Genomic DNA, 13,377 nt, shown 5'->3' on the forward strand with positions numbered 1-13,377 from the left:
GGGGTCTTCAGGAGGGGTGTCTTTCCTGAGGACTGTGGGGCAGGGCTCAGGGACGCCCTCCTCTGTGGTGTCCCACTCCCCGAGGAACAGAGTTGGGTGCTGGGGCTGCACCCCCACGGAGGGCTCACGCCCCTGCTACTCTCCCCCTTCCCCCTCCCCCACCTGCACAACGGGCTCTTTGTCCCTGGCCCCCAGACACCCTCAGCTCAGCCCCCAGATTCAGCAGCAGGGGTGGGGATGGCACACCTGAGCTGATGTAGAAGTTGGGGGTGGTGGTTTTCTAGGCCATTGCCTGGGTGATGCCACCTGAGCTGAGCGCCAGGCACCTGTTGCTGGGGAACAGTGCGGGCAGGGCCCCTCCCTCGGGAGCCGCCAGCGCCACTGGGCTGAGACGGGAGACGGATCAGATTCCAGAGAGTCCCCGGTTGGCGGGCAGCTGGACAGGGGCGGGGTGTGTGATACTGGGGAAGCTGGTGCGTTTGCATCACGGGGTGGGGGAGAGCAGAGACAGCGGCGGGCGGGGGACAGGAGGCTCCCCAAGATACCCTCCCACTTCTGTCCTGAGCCAGTTCCTTTATGGCCCCCATTCCTTCCTCCACAGCCGGTCCTCAGTCTCCCCATTCCTTTGTCCATGGGTTCCTATGGCATGGATGTTCTTTCTTCCCCTGTTCCATCCTGGTCATGACCCACCCCCGCACTGACCCTGAGGCCCCCATCCCATCCCCAGCCCCGCCTCCTCCCATCACTCTGGCTTCCCCAGTCTCGGCCTCTCTGCTCCTCCCCTGCCTTGGCCTTAAAACCCCGCCTGCAACCGGGAGCCAGCAGAGTCCCCAGGTGGCACTGCCAGGTGAGCTGCTCAGCGTGAACCTGCACCAACTCTGGGGACACATCTCTCTTCAGCCTGAAGGTGGGTCGGGAGGGTCCGTGCAAGCTGGGTCAGACAGGCGGCGGTGGGACCTGACTGCAGGGTGGCAGGAGCAGCCGCTGGGCATCTGAGGGGCGACGGGCCCCTCAAAGGGACACCAGCCGCTCAGCTGAGCAGGACTTGAGGTTGATTTGTGTTTGTGGAGGTTCAGAGACACATCTGTGAGGGGCACGGAGCGAGGAGGTGCCTTGCCAGAGGCTCACAGATGTGAGGACTGTCTTGGTCAGAGGACGCTGACTTACGCTCCGCAGCATCGGACCCACTCCTGCAAATCAACCAGGTCTCCTAGAGTTGGGAAGACCTAACTGAGGGAACAGATGGCTTCGGCTGCTCTTGAACTCCTGGGCATGACCCTGGCTGTGCTGGGCTGGCTGGGGACCCTGGTGTCCTGTGCCCTGCCCCTGTGGAAGGTGACCGCCTTCATCGGCAACAGCATTGTGGTGGCCCAGGTGGTGTGGGAGGGGCTGTGGATGTCCTGCGTGGTGCAGAGCACCGGCCAGATGCAGTGCAAGGTGTACGACTCGCTGCTGGCGCTGCCCCAGGACCTGCAGGCTGCCCGAGCCCTCTGCGTTATCGCCCTCTTGCTGGCTCTGCTTGGCCTGCTGGTGGCCATCACGGGTGCACAGTGTACCACCTGCGTGGAGGATGAAGGCGCCAAGGCCCGCATTGTGCTCACCGGGGGGGTCATCCTCCTCCTCTCAGGCATCCTGGTGCTCATCCCTGTGTGCTGGACCGCCCACGCCATCATCCAGGACTTCTACAACCCCCTGGTGGCTGAGGCCCTCAAGCGGGAGCTGGGAGCCTCTCTCTACCTGGGCTGGGCGGCATCTGCCCTGCTTATGTTGGGCGGGGGCCTCCTCTGCTGCACATGCCCCCCGCCCCAGATCGACCGGCCCCGGGGACCGAGGTTGGGCTACTCTATCCCCTCCCGCTCGGGTGCATCTGGGCTGGACAAGAGAGACTACGTGTGAGGTGAATGTCCATGGAAGCCTGCTGCTTAGAACCTTGACCCTGTGCTGGATGCCCTGCCCTAATCCTTGCCTTCTACTGTCAATCCCTCCCCCAGGTGAAACCCACTTTCCAGATGCTGGAGCCCAGCCCGGCTGCAGGGCTAGTCTCAGCGGGCCTGACTGAGTCTAGACCCTCCTCAGGGTCCCCACCTCCATCCAGGCAGGGTGCCCTGGCCTGCCCCTGCTTCCCCCAATTTTCTCTCTTCTGCTGTCTCCTTCTTCAGGCTGGCCCTCCTCTTCCTGAGCCCTCCCCTGCCCCCAGAACCTGGGCCTCACTCAAAGGGCAGTAGCTCCTTATGCCCTCCCTGGCCTGGAGTTGGTCCCTTCTGACCTGGCCACTACCAGCATCCAGAGGCCCAGGACAGGTCATCTGGGAGCAGCCACTCTCCTCCAGGCCTGGAGGCCCTGCCCATCATCAACCCCCCTCACCCCCACCTTTGAGTAGGGAATAAATAGACCATTTGTAACCCGGCTCCTTTGATCTGTGGTTGGGCCGGGAAGACCTGATGGCCTCTCCTGGGTTTGTCTGGCCAAGGCCTGCTCCAGGTCCTGACCAGTGGGTAACCTCACTCAGGCCACGCAAGGCACGGGGGCAACACGGGAGGTGAGTGACTTGTGCCCACCTCCTCCTGCCAGGCTGGCACTCAGCAGACCCCCAGCAACACCAAAGGCAAGTAACCAAACAAAATGTGCTTTATTTAGTAAAAACTGGTGAGTGTGGGCAGGACATGGCAGAAGTGCACAGGGGCTGGGGATGGGAGGGTCAGGGGTCAGCACAGGGGGGACATGACTCAGGATGGAGAAGCCAGAGGTCAGAAGACTTGGAGGTGGGTGGGTCTTTGGAAACTTATCACCTGCTCCTCTAGAGGCTACACATGGCTCAAAAGCCCCTGGGGGTTCCAGAGGCCTGACCAGCGAGGGAAGGCTTGTCTCTGCAGGCCTAGGGAGGCCCTACCCCCAACATCAGCAGGAACTCTCGGGGACAGGATGAAAGCACCTGGATAGCAAGCACCCTTCACATGGGGCCCAAAGCTCCAGGTTGGTCTCTAAGATGGGGGTGTCCAGGGTGGAGAAAGATCCAGAAACTCTGAAGCATCACCTCTTTGGCTCCATCATCCAAAGGTGAGGAACGCCAGGAGCAGAGCCCAGGTGGGTTACCAAATGGATTAACCACCGCCCCCCACCAATATAAAGCAAAAACAACACCAAAGCTGTCATGGATCACCATTGCCATGGCTCCAGCTCAGAGGGTTAGGCTCCACTCTCAAGGGAGCCCACGCTCCCCTTCCCGAATTAGACGTAATTCTTAGTGGGGTACTCAGAGGGACCCCGAGAGGCAGTATGTGGGGCTGAGGCCGAGTATCGGGCCATATAATGGCTGGAGCCCCGGGACCCCCCAGAGGGGCAGGTGCAGCACAGTAGCCCCCCACCCAGCAACAAAAGGCCAGAAGCTGCCCAGCCCAGGTAGAGGGAGGCTCCCAGCTCCCGCTTTTGGGCCTCGGCCACCAGGGGGTTGTAGAAGTCCTGGATAATGGTGTGGGCAGTCCAGCACACGGGGATCAGGGTCAGGACTCCTGAGATGACAAAGATGATCCCAGAGATGAGCACCAGACGGGCCTTGGAGTCCTTGTCCTCCACACAGGTGGTACACTTGGCCCCTGCGAGGTAGACCAGCAGGCCGAGCATGACCACTAGGAGAGTGATGACACAGAGGGCTCGGGCAGCCTGCAGGTCCTGGGGCAGCGCCAGCAGCGAGTCGTACACCTTGCACTGCATCTGGCCAGTGCTCTGCACCACGCAGGACATCCACAGCCCCTCCCACACCACCTGGGCCACCACAATGCTGTTGCCGATGAAGGCGGTCACCTTCCACAGGGGCAGGGCACAGGACACCAGGGCATTCACCCAGCCAAGCAGTGTCAGGACGATCCCCAGGATTTGCAGACCAGCAGAGGCCATGGTGAGGTTGAGGTTGAGGAGCTGCACTGCGGGACAGAAGCAGAGTAACGTTAAGATCAGCTGGCCCAGCCCCTGGTTCCCAGTGAATGCTAAACCCCATGCCACATGCCATGGCCACCACACAGGACACCAAGAGTATGAACCCTGGGAATCAGGACACCGTGTCCTGTAACATGGGCAAGGCATGCTCCCTGAGCCTCATTTTCTCATGGGCAAAATGAGCATTTAATGCTTTAGTATTTTTTTTCCCCCAGACAGGCACTAGTTTATAAGAGTGAAAAAGTAAGCAACCCAGTCCTAGTTGTTTTGAGTGCAAATGAAATATAAAGCCTATGCACATGCTTGCCCATGGCTTCAGCTACTTTGGGTACAAAGGGGCAAAAGGGATGAAACAATAGAATGCAGTTTTTTGGTGGTTTCCACAGGGTTAATGGGTGGTAGGTTTGCTCTAGCCATGAGTTTCAGGCTTAAAACTTAGTTTTAACACCAAGAATAGAGATACAAGTTTCCTCCCAGCACCCAACATAAATGTCCAAACCCTTCACCCCAACTTGGTTCTGTACCCCATACAGGCGGTTGCCAGTTTGATCTTAAGATCTTGTGTACATGGTGGCCAGTCAGCCCTGGCCTTGCCTGCCACTGCCTGGCCCAAACCAATCCCACCCAGTCAGACCCTGGATGGGGCAGGAGAGATGGAGGGAAACAAAAACAAAAACAGCCCTCCCACCCCGAAGCACTTCCTTTCCCAAGGCCACCGGCTGCCTCCCTGGTTCCTGCCCTTCTGTCCTCCCCTAGGGGGGCCACAGAGCAGACCCCCAAGGTTGGTGACATTTTTTTGTGTATTCTTGCCCCAAGTGCCATTCTCTCAGGACACAACTTCCCTAAAAGAAGTTACCACCCTTGGGGTCTGTCCAGTGAAACATCTCCTCTGGGGCAGCCCTGGCCCCCTCACATCCCACTTCGTGTTGGAGGTCGCCGCGGGGGATCCCTTCCGTTCAGGGTCCCGTTGTGGCTCTCCATTGCCCAAAGTTCCCGCGCACGGCTCGGACCTAAACTTAGCACCGGCCCCACCAGGGTGGCCAGAGGGCAGACTCTCCACTCATTTGCACCCGCCCATAACCCGGGCCGAACTCATGGCCTGGGGGGAGATAGGACGCGGCGGGCCGTATGGCGCTAATCCCAAACCCAGTGTCAGCCCTCCAGGACTCTGGCCGGGTTAGGGCCGGGGCCACGCCAGACTAGGCACCCAGCACCTCTCCCTTACAAGCGTGTCCCTGCTCTCGACCCCTTCCCTTTCCACGCACTACAGGCTCGGCTCATCCGAGGGCGTCCCCTCCCGCTCTCGATCCCTATTTCCCTTCTGAGTCTGGCCCGAAGAAGGGTGTCCTCAGCCCCCCGGCCTGGAAGCCGCGCACCCTGGAAGGTTCTAATGGCGGCGCTAGCTGCAGGGTCCGCTCCCGCAGGTGAGGGGGAAGGGAGCCCCGCCCCAGAGGGAAGCACAGGTGGGGGAGGGGCGCCTGGGTTTCGGTGCCTTTGTCCCCGGGCTGGGGGGAGGGGCGTTTAACCCTTCCGCCAAAGGACCCCATTAGGGCTTTGGTGCAGCCCCCCGCCCAGGGGCTCCTGGCCCTGGGTGGCTGCCGCCCAATCAGTTCAGGTTCTTCACGCGCACCCCAACCCAACTCCGCCACTCCCCCTGCCCCCCTATCTTCGAGGCACCTACCCCCTCCCCCACGACACGCACACTTCCCCCAGGCTCACCTGCAAAGGAGTCCACCAAGATTCGGAGTAGCAGGCGGAGTGCTGGGACTGGGGCGGAGGCGGGGGTCTTAAAGAGGCAATGACGTCACCGGACCACCGCCCAGGGGAGGGGCAGAGACCCCAGTCCAGACCGCGGCGGACGCGCGAATCCCAACCTCGTCAGTGGGGGGCGCTCGAGCCTGGAGCCGCTGCTCCCCCATCTGGCCCGGGTGCAGGGCATCAACTGGCTGAAGTCCGGCAAGCAGTGGGTCAAGGGGCAGGGTATGGAGCCGAACAGAGCTTGGGGCTCGACTCCGGAACTCACCTAACCTTCCCGAGCCTCATTTTAGTCTGAAAAATGGAGACAACAAGCCCACATTTTACTATGTAACTATGTCCTAAGGTAGAAATTAAAGGGCACAGTATTATTATTTTTGTTGTATTGTTATTATCATACCCTCGGGGCCCTTAAGAAACAGCTTTCTCTGTGCTGGGTTGTTTCGTGTCAGATCCGCCCTCTCGCCCAACATGCACCTCCTGGGCTTCCGCACCGAGAAGGCAGGGCCAGATCTGCATCCCTTTGGCGTTCTGGCCGCTCCCGCACAGAGACGGCGTTTGTTGAGCGAATAACTGAACTTAGAGGTCCGGGCGGGACCCGGCATCTAGGGGTGGATCATGGGGCGGGCAGAGGCTAGGGATCCGCCCCGGAAGGCGGAGGCGGGGCCGCTGCTGTCTGCCCCGGTACGCGGGCGGCCAGCGCAGACTGCAGCCGCCGCCCGACGAACACCATGTCTCCTGGCCCACTACGCCCGCTGTCGCGGCTCTTCGTGCTGGGGCTCGGGCTGGCGCTGCTGCGCGCCGCGGCCGGGGAGCGAGTGCCAGGTATGCCCGGCCCGGGCTGGGCGGGAGGGCGTGGGAGACGGAGGACTCCCAGGTCCGGGATCGGGGAGCCGTCATTGGGGGCCTAGAGGAGGGGGCAGAACTGGGGGGACTAGGCGGACATGGGGATCCGGGGTCAGGTGGTCTCCAGACACCGCGCTCCCTGGCCAGGAGAGGTCCCATCTCGCTCCCAGCTTCATCCGTAGTCCGGGCCTCAGTTTCCCGCCTGTCCAACTTGGGGGGCGGGGGAGGCTTCGGTCCTGAGTCTGGACTCGGAAGTGGAGAGAGAAGAAAAGTTTGAGGGAGGGATGTCCCGTCCGGTAAGGTGGCACGCCCCCAGCCTGATCAATACCGGGTCTGCCCACCCCCCTTAACCGGAGAGTTGGGGGGGTGCTGAGAGGCACGGAGGTCTGTGCCCCCCATACCATGTGGGGTGCCCCCTTCCATCCGGTGACTTCAGTGCCCAGCTATGCGGGGGGAGGGACCGGGGTCGGGCCCGGTGCCCAGGAATGAGTCACCCGCCGGCGGCGGCGGGGGGGCTGTTATGGGGACCTGACCCACTCCCCCAGCGTCCCGCACTACGCCCCCCTCTCCCCCGCGCTGCCGTGTCCCGGTCGGGCCGTGCGGTCACCTGTGAGGAATGTGGAGGGAGGGCGCCGGTGACTCACGTTATTCGAGCCGGCCGACCCTGACCTCAGCCCCAAAAATAGCCGCCCCCCGCCTCTGACTCGTGGCCCCCTCCCCAGGCACCACCCCCTGCTCTCGCGGCAGCTCCTGGAGCGCGGACCTAGACAAGTGCATGGACTGCGCATCGTGCCCCACGCGACCGCACAGCGACTTCTGCCTGGGCTGTGAGTGGGGGCGGGGCCAGAGGCGAGCGGACCCCAGTCTGGGGGAGAGGGTTGCTGAGTGGAGAGGGGAGCAGATCTGTGGAATTAATTGGGAGAGGCTGGATTGAGGAAGGGGCTCTGACTGGGGTAGGGACCAAGGTGGAGGAAAGGCTTAAGGCTCCGATCTAGGGGGCGGGGCTGGTCCCTAGAGGGGCGAGGTCTGACTTGGAGTCCCGCCCCCAGGCGCTGCGGCCCCTCCAGCCTCCTTCAGGCTGCTGTGGCCCATCCTTGGGGGTGCCCTGAGCCTGGCCCTCGTTCTGGGGCTGCTTTCCGGATTCCTGGTCTGGAGACGGTGCCGCAGGAGAGAAAAGTTTACCAGTAAGTGTGCCCCGGCCCGCCCGACGGCCCCTCATCATTCCTCAACAACTCCCCCGCTCCTGATGCCCCTCTTCTTATCTTGCAGCCCCCATCGAGGAGACCGGCGGGGAGGGCTGTCCTGGCGTGGCCCTGATCCAGTGACAGTGAGCGCCCCCTGCCAGCAGGAGGCTGCGCCCACTCATCTTTCATTCATTCATTCTGGAGCCAGCCCCAGCCTCCCAGACACAGCCAGAGCCAGGCTGCTCCAACCACAGGGGTGTGGAGGGATGGGGGACAGCGAGTCACCTCTCTGAGGCCTGGGTCCAGGCTTCAGAAGGGCCTTCCAAGGTGTCTGACTGCCCTGACTCTGGCTCCAGAATAGAAAAGGAGACCCTGGCTGGCTCATGCCAGACAGCTGACACTAAGGAACCACAGCATTTGCACAAGGGTCCCCCCACCCCCACTATGGCCTGGGGGCCAGGCTGACCTGAGAGACAGACACAACATCAGGACCCACCCACTCAGATGTACTGAAATTCCACCAGGGGGTCTCAGCCTGGGGGGCTAGGGACCTGTTCCTAACTCTAGGGGGCTGGCCCTCTAGCACGGCTGGCCCTAAGACACTGCCCCTCCAACCCCCAAAAGGGGGGAGATATTTATTTTGGGAAGAAAGTTTGGAGGGGGAGAGAATTTATTAATAAAAGAATCTTTAACTTTAAATGGTTTGGAGAGTGGCATGATCCCAGCCTGACTTCCCAGAGCTGGAGGGAGGAGTGAGTCAGCCGCGGGGGTGGGGGTGAGGCTCTGACTCACACATTCTCAATGCCTGAGCCCAGCCTGCCAGGACCTGGCTGTGCCCTGACCGTTTTCCAGGGAAGATCTTGAGGAGAAACCCCAGCATCCAGCACCCCTGCCCTGCCCTCCCTTTCCCAAAGGCCCTGGGTTCCACACTGTAGCCTTCATTTGCTCAGCAATCTTTATTCAGTTCTCTGGGGAGGGGACGGCTCCCTTCCCATGCTCCTGCGCCTCCCACCCCAGGGCTCCGTGGGGCTCAGTGTCCTCTGTTGGGGGAAGGTCCTGGTGCCCAGAGGCCTGGTCTGGAGGAAAAGCAGGGCAGCTGCTCCCTTCGTGGGAGTGCTGGCCTCCCCTGCTGTGGGGAAGAAGGAAGGTGGGCAGGGGCACTGCCCCCCAGCACTCAGAGCTCCATTATGTCCCCAGCTGGGGTTGCAGGATAGTGGGGGCTGGGGGTGTCCCCCAGCCTCAGCAACCGGAGCGCCTCAGGGATCAGGTTCCCAGGGTAGCACCAGAGAAGCAGCTCAGAGCAAGGGCTTCTGGAAGAGGAAATGACAGTCACGGCACAGGGCTGAGGCTGGACTGGCAGAGCCACACCCCACCTGGTACAGGTCCCCAGGGGCTCCTGGACTGCTGGCACCTTCCAAGGAGCCAAGTAGGGAAACAACAGAGGTTGGCTAGAAGCTAAAAATAGCAAGATGAGGCAGAGCCTGGAGATTGGCTCTGAGGATTGGGTATGATCCTCCAGAAGGCCCAGCTAATGGATTGTGGATTGTGCCTACCTGAGTGGGGGCAGAGCTGGGGGGAAAGCCATGGGGGGGCTGCAGTAAGGGTGGTCATTGTGCAGGCTGAGTCTAGAGAAATGGGTGACCATGTTCTCCTCAGACAGGAACTGCTTGCGCAGGGGCTCCCTGGGGAGAGACGAGGAGGCAGGCAGCCTGGGATATTCAGAAGAGAGGTAGTCTGATGGGGACCTGAGGTGACAGAGGGCTTGCTGGGAGTCCCTCCCTGCTCCCAAACTCACTGCTCCTCCTCCAGGCGACGCTTGGTACTCATGGGCACAGGTCCTCGGAGAGGGGAGCTGGGAAGAAAAGAGAGCCAGGAGCACCCCACCCTCTTGGACCCATCCCCAGGATCTGCCCAACTAAGCCTGCAGCGTCAGCCAGGAGCCCCCAGCCCAACCCTGTCTCAGCTGACGCCTAAGTCACCTCCTCTCCCAGACCATCCAGAAGCCTGCCTCGGAGTCTGTCCAGAGTCTGCAATCCTGTCTTAACTCATGCCCAAGCCCTGCCGATAAACCCCACCGCGTGTCATCCTGCAGACCAGCCCTGAGGGCCCAGCAAAGCTCCTGGGCCCCCGGGCCAGGCCCACCCAGGGCCCCCACACACACCTCGCGTCCAGGCCTCGGGACGCCCCTGAGTCAGCCCGCGGGTCGCGCCGGGCCCGACCCTGGGGGCTTCGCTCCAGGGGTTGCTGCAAGATCATTGGTGTTCGGGGTCCTGCGAGCGGAGGGGTGGGATCCGGGCGACGGGGGCGGAGCCTCCGAGGGCGGGGCTCAACACGTGGGCGTGGCTTTAGGCGCGCGCGCGCGCGCGGCCAGGTTCCACGCAGGCGCGGAAGACGGACGGCACGCGACTGGAAGGCGGGTCGGTTCAGCGGGGTAGGGGAGGGGAGGTAGGGGAAGGGACCTGGCGTAGTGGCGTTGAGGAGGGCGCCACTTAGTGTTGGGACCTTCTTGGCGGTCACCTCCGCTCCTGGGACTCGGGTTACGCGGCGGCCGCCTTCACGCCGGACCCGCCACCAGTGTTGGGTAGGTGACGCGCCGCGAAAGGGAGGCGCTCGCCGGCACTTCCGGTCTCGTGAGGCTTCGTCGCGCGCGGAGCACTCTGGGACTTTTATTTCTCGAGATGGAGCGAGCCATGCCGCAAGCGGTGCCTCTGGGTCAGGTGAGGGGGCGTGATGCGTGGTACCTTCTGGGGTTTGTAGTCCATGCCCGGCTCCGAAGGGGCGGGCAAGGAGTCGTGCGCTCGAGACCTGTTTTGCGTGGGCTGTTGGTGGGACTCGGATTCTGACCCGAGGGAGGGAGAGTAACCCAGAAATACCTCAGGGGCCTAACATGAAAGTCATGATACGGATTAGGAGTCAGTACGTTTTTCTGTATTGGAGTAATAGAGCCACTTTTTTTTTTTTCTTTTTTTTTTTTTTTTTGCGGTACGCGGGCCTCTCAATGTTGTGGCCTCTCCCGTTGCGGAGCACAGGCTCCGGACGCGCAGGCTCAGCGGCCATGGCTCACGGGCCCAGCCGCTCCGCGGCACGTGGGATCCCACGGACACGAACCCGTGTCCCCTGCATTGGCAGGCAGACTCTCAACCACTGCGCCACCAGGGAAGCCCCTAGAGCCACTTTTTAAGCGGTTTCTCCGAGGCAGCCCTGTGCGAAGCTTTTTATATACAGTAGCTCATCCAATCGTGACGAAATCTCCAGTGGGCTCCTTTTGACAGTTGAGGAAACGTGGAGGAGAGGCTGAGTCCTTGGTCAACAAAAGTTCCAATAGGCATCAAGCCTCAACTCTCCCCTTTCTCACCTCCTTCTTCGAGCCACTCCTGGGACTATATGGACAGGTGCCTGCTTGGTGGGCTATAAAAAGGAGAACTGAGAAGTCAGTGCGGTGGGAGGCCGGACTGCGGCGGGAGGCCGGACTGCAGCTGGGGAAGCAGGAAGGAGTGTGTGGTTCAGGGGTCCCAGACGCCCCAGACAGCCTTCATCCAGCCTCTCTCCACAGATGGAAGTATTTCAGGCCCTGCAGCGGCTGCACATGATCATTTTTTCCCAGAATGTCTCACCCTGTGGGAAGTTCCTGGCAGCCGGCAACAATTACGGGCAGATAGCCATCTTTAGGTACCCTTGCCCCTGCTCCCCACCATCCATTAGCTCTGGCACTTGGTCCTCCTGGGGCTGATGCCCCCTGCTTCTGAATCTCAGGCCCCTCTCCTTTCAGCTTGTCTGCTGCTTTGAGCTCTGAGGCCAAAGAGGAAAGTAAGAAGCCCATGGTGACCTTCCAAGGTGGGTGCAGGCATTGAGGCCAGCTTAGGGAACCCCCGGGTGGACGAGAGGAGCAGGACAGGGTCACTCAGGTTCTGTACTTCCATTTAGCCCACGATGGACCCGTCTACAGCATGGTCTCCACTGATCGACATCTGCTCAGTGCTGGGGATGGGGAGGTGAAGGCCTGGCTTTGGGCAGAGATCCTTAAGAAGGTGAGTGTGGAGCTGGGGGAAGGGTGAGGTGCCCAGACCCAGAGAGAGCCTTTGAGGTCACCCAGTGTTTTCCTCCATGAAGGGCTGTAAGGAGCTGTGGCGTCGTCAGCCCCCATACAGGTGAGCCAGGCCCATGTGGGCAGAGGGCATGTGGGGGTGAAGGTACTGCCTCACAAGAGCTGACTCTGCTTTCTCTCTCCCAGGACCAGTCTGGAAGTACCTGAGATCAATGCTTTGCTTCTCGTCCCCAAGGTTTGAGCCCTTTTTAATCGGGGCTCTGCCCTGCCCTGTTTTGGGCCCAAATTTTAATCCTTCCCCTCTCCCTGTTCTGACTTGACATTCTCTTCTGACCCCATCCTTCCTTCTTCTGCAGGAGAATTCCCTCATCCTGGCGGGGGGAGACTGTCAGTTGCATACGATGGACCTTGAGACGGGGACCTTCACAGTGAGAGGGCTGTGGAACTGGAGTGGCAGGGGCGGGGTGGGGGAGCAGGGGCAGCAGCATCCTTCCTGGATCTTGTCCTGACACTGCCCCTCTCCCTGCAGCGGGCCCTCTGGGGCCACACAGACTACATCCACTGCCTGGCACTGCGGGAGCGGAGCCCCGAGGTGCTGTCAGGTGGCGAGGATGGGGCCGTGCGGCTTTGGGGTAAGGGAATGTCTGATTGGAGGGAAAGATGGTGGTAAGGGAGGCTGGGGCAAGGAGGGTACTTTTTATGGTTCTTCCCCCACAGACCTCCGCACGGCCAAGGAGGTCCAGACGATTGAGGTCTACAAGCACGAGGTGAGGGCGCACCCCATGCTCTGTCCTTCTTCCTTCCTGGGCATCTCCTGTGTCTTCACCTCCTCTTCTATTCTCCTCCTCCCTCCCAGGAGTGCTCGAGGCCCCACAATGGGCGCTGGATTGGATGTTTGGCAACCGACTCCGACTGGATGGTGAGCCGGGCAGAGTGCAGGATGGGGTGGCAGCTCCGGGCCCTGTCCAGCTGATGGCTGTGGTTCATGGCGGCTGGGGACCCCCACCTTTCTGCCCAGGTCTGTGGAGGTGGTCCAGCACTAACCCTCTGGCACCTTCGATCCTCCACACCCACCACCGTCTTCCCCATGCGGGCACCACAGAAGCACGTTACCTTCTACCAGGACTTGGTGAGGCATTCTGTCTTGCTTCTGCCAGCCCTGCCCCGCTCCCCCTGCAGCCCTGAACCCTGAGGCCCCTCCTTGTCTTCCACAGATTCTATCAGCTGGACAGGGTCGCTGTGTCAATCAGTGGCAGCTGAGCGGGGAGCTCAAGGCCCAGGTGCCTGGCTCCTCCCCAGGGCTGCTAAGCCTCAGCCTCAACCAGCAACCAGCAGCCCCTGAGTGCAAGGTGGGTTCAGCAAGGGGCAGTGGGGATCCTGGGAAGCCAGGGCATGTGGGCAGGTCAGTCACTCCCCTCTTGCCTCTAGGTCCTGACAGCTGCAGGCAACAGCTGCAGGGTGGATGTCTTCACCAATCTGGGCTACCGAGCTTTCTCCCTGTCCTTCTGACCTCCAGCAACACCCCCACCTCCATCTCAGGGGTTCGGAGTGGTTTGGTTTTTTCTTTTTTTTATACTAATAAAATTTGGGGCATTTTTTTTCATGTGTTTTTTT

General features: G+C 61.2%; 5 protein-coding genes across 9 annotated transcripts; 3 read left to right on the forward strand and 2 right to left on the reverse strand.

Moving 5' to 3' along the window:
• The first annotated feature begins 1,242 nt into the window (after positions 1–1,242).
• Positions 1,243–2,135, forward strand: CLDN9 (claudin 9). Its single transcript, XM_060123349.1, has one exon. The coding sequence runs from the start codon at positions 1,243–1,245 to the stop codon at positions 1,894–1,896; it is 654 nt and encodes a 217-aa protein (XP_059979332.1). The 3' UTR covers positions 1,897–2,135.
• Positions 2,136–2,632: 497 nt separating this feature from the next.
• CLDN6 (claudin 6) lies at positions 2,633–7,057 on the reverse strand. Of its 3 annotated transcripts, none has more exons than XM_060125243.1 (3): positions 6,166–7,057; positions 5,653–5,879; positions 2,633–3,920 (listed from the first exon to the last, which is right to left on the reverse strand). In XM_060125243.1, exon 3 carries the CDS (start codon positions 3,892–3,894, stop codon positions 3,229–3,231), a length of 666 nt encoding a protein of 221 aa, XP_059981226.1. In that variant the 5' UTR covers positions 3,895–3,920; positions 5,653–5,879; positions 6,166–7,057; the 3' UTR covers positions 2,633–3,228. The 3 variants fall into 3 exon arrangements, with proteins under 3 accessions (XP_059981226.1, XP_059981224.1, XP_059981225.1); XM_060125241.1 differs by having other exon boundaries at positions 5,653–5,982; positions 6,089–7,057; XM_060125242.1 differs by having other exon boundaries at positions 5,653–7,057.
• On the forward strand, positions 6,359–8,417 carry TNFRSF12A (TNF receptor superfamily member 12A). The gene is made up of 4 exons (XM_060125246.1): positions 6,359–6,513; positions 7,257–7,361; positions 7,584–7,718; positions 7,804–8,417. Exons 1-4 carry the CDS (start codon positions 6,420–6,422, stop codon positions 7,857–7,859), a joined length of 390 nt encoding a protein of 129 aa, XP_059981229.1. The 5' UTR covers positions 6,359–6,419; the 3' UTR covers positions 7,860–8,417.
• A 238-nt stretch (positions 8,418–8,655) lies between these two features.
• Positions 8,656–10,328, reverse strand: HCFC1R1 (host cell factor C1 regulator 1). 2 transcript variants are annotated; one of them, XM_060125244.1, is made up of 4 exons: positions 9,880–10,328; positions 9,514–9,570; positions 9,272–9,427; positions 8,656–9,028 (listed from the first exon to the last, which is right to left on the reverse strand). In XM_060125244.1, the coding sequence occupies exons 1-4, from the start codon at positions 9,972–9,974 to the stop codon at positions 8,893–8,895; spliced, it is 444 nt and encodes a 147-aa protein (XP_059981227.1). In that variant the 5' UTR covers positions 9,975–10,328; the 3' UTR covers positions 8,656–8,892. The 2 variants fall into 2 exon arrangements, with proteins under 2 accessions (XP_059981227.1, XP_059981228.1); XM_060125245.1 differs by having other exon boundaries at positions 9,272–9,400; positions 9,880–10,325.
• THOC6 (THO complex subunit 6) lies at positions 10,098–13,361 on the forward strand. 2 transcript variants are annotated; one of them, XM_060125239.1, is made up of 13 exons: positions 10,098–10,435; positions 11,272–11,387; positions 11,488–11,552; positions 11,643–11,746; positions 11,829–11,866; positions 11,950–11,998; positions 12,120–12,191; positions 12,293–12,395; positions 12,481–12,530; positions 12,620–12,682; positions 12,782–12,892; positions 12,978–13,112; positions 13,192–13,361. In XM_060125239.1, exons 1-13 carry the CDS (start codon positions 10,397–10,399, stop codon positions 13,270–13,272), a joined length of 1,026 nt encoding a protein of 341 aa, XP_059981222.1. In that variant the 5' UTR covers positions 10,098–10,396; the 3' UTR covers positions 13,273–13,361. The 2 variants fall into 2 exon arrangements, with proteins under 2 accessions (XP_059981222.1, XP_059981223.1); XM_060125240.1 differs by lacking the exon at positions 11,272–11,387 and having other exon boundaries at positions 10,101–10,435.
• Positions 13,362–13,377: the final 16 nt, after the last annotated feature.

Source organism: Lagenorhynchus albirostris, chromosome 15 (genome assembly GCF_949774975.1).
Source record: "Lagenorhynchus albirostris chromosome 15, mLagAlb1.1, whole genome shotgun sequence".
NCBI classification, from domain to species: Eukaryota; Metazoa; Chordata; class Mammalia; order Artiodactyla; family Delphinidae; genus Lagenorhynchus; species Lagenorhynchus albirostris.

What these genes read in the sequence shown, in the direction of transcription:
- CLDN9 (XM_060123349.1), top strand. Translation starts at nt 1,243, where the DNA reads ATGGCTTCGGCTGCTCTTGAACTCCTGGGCATGACCCTGGCTGTGCTG.
- CLDN6 (XM_060125243.1), bottom strand. Translation starts at nt 3,894, where the DNA reads ATGGCCTCTGCTGGTCTGCAAATCCTGGGGATCGTCCTGACACTGCTT.
- TNFRSF12A (XM_060125246.1), top strand. Translation starts at nt 6,420, where the DNA reads ATGTCTCCTGGCCCACTACGCCCGCTGTCGCGGCTCTTCGTGCTGGGG. An exon ending in GGCCGGGGAGCGAGTGCCAG is followed by an intron (nt 6,514 to 7,256) that starts GTATGCCCGGCC and finishes CCCCCTCCCCAG; the next exon opens with GCACCACCCCCTGCTCTCGC. An exon ending in CAGCGACTTCTGCCTGGGCT is followed by an intron (nt 7,362 to 7,583) that starts GTGAGTGGGGGC and finishes TCCCGCCCCCAG; the next exon opens with GCGCTGCGGCCCCTCCAGCC.
- HCFC1R1 (XM_060125244.1), bottom strand. Translation starts at nt 9,974, where the DNA reads ATGATCTTGCAGCAACCCCTGGAGCGAAGCCCCCAGGGTCGGGCCCGG. An exon ending in TCCCGAGGCCTGGACGCGAG is followed by an intron (nt 9,571 to 9,879) that starts GTGTGTGTGGGG and finishes TTTTCTTCCCAG; the next exon opens with CTCCCCTCTCCGAGGACCTG. An exon ending in CCAGCTCTGCCCCCACTCAG is followed by an intron (nt 9,029 to 9,271) that starts GTAGGCACAATC and finishes TTCCTCTTCCAG; the next exon opens with AAGCCCTTGCTCTGAGCTGC.
- THOC6 (XM_060125239.1), top strand. Translation starts at nt 10,397, where the DNA reads ATGGAGCGAGCCATGCCGCAAGCGGTGCCTCTGGGTCAG. An exon ending in CTTTGCTTCTCGTCCCCAAG is followed by an intron (nt 11,999 to 12,119) that starts GTTTGAGCCCTT and finishes CTTCTTCTGCAG; the next exon opens with GAGAATTCCCTCATCCTGGC. An exon ending in CAGCAGCCCCTGAGTGCAAG is followed by an intron (nt 13,113 to 13,191) that starts GTGGGTTCAGCA and finishes TCTTGCCTCTAG; the next exon opens with GTCCTGACAGCTGCAGGCAA.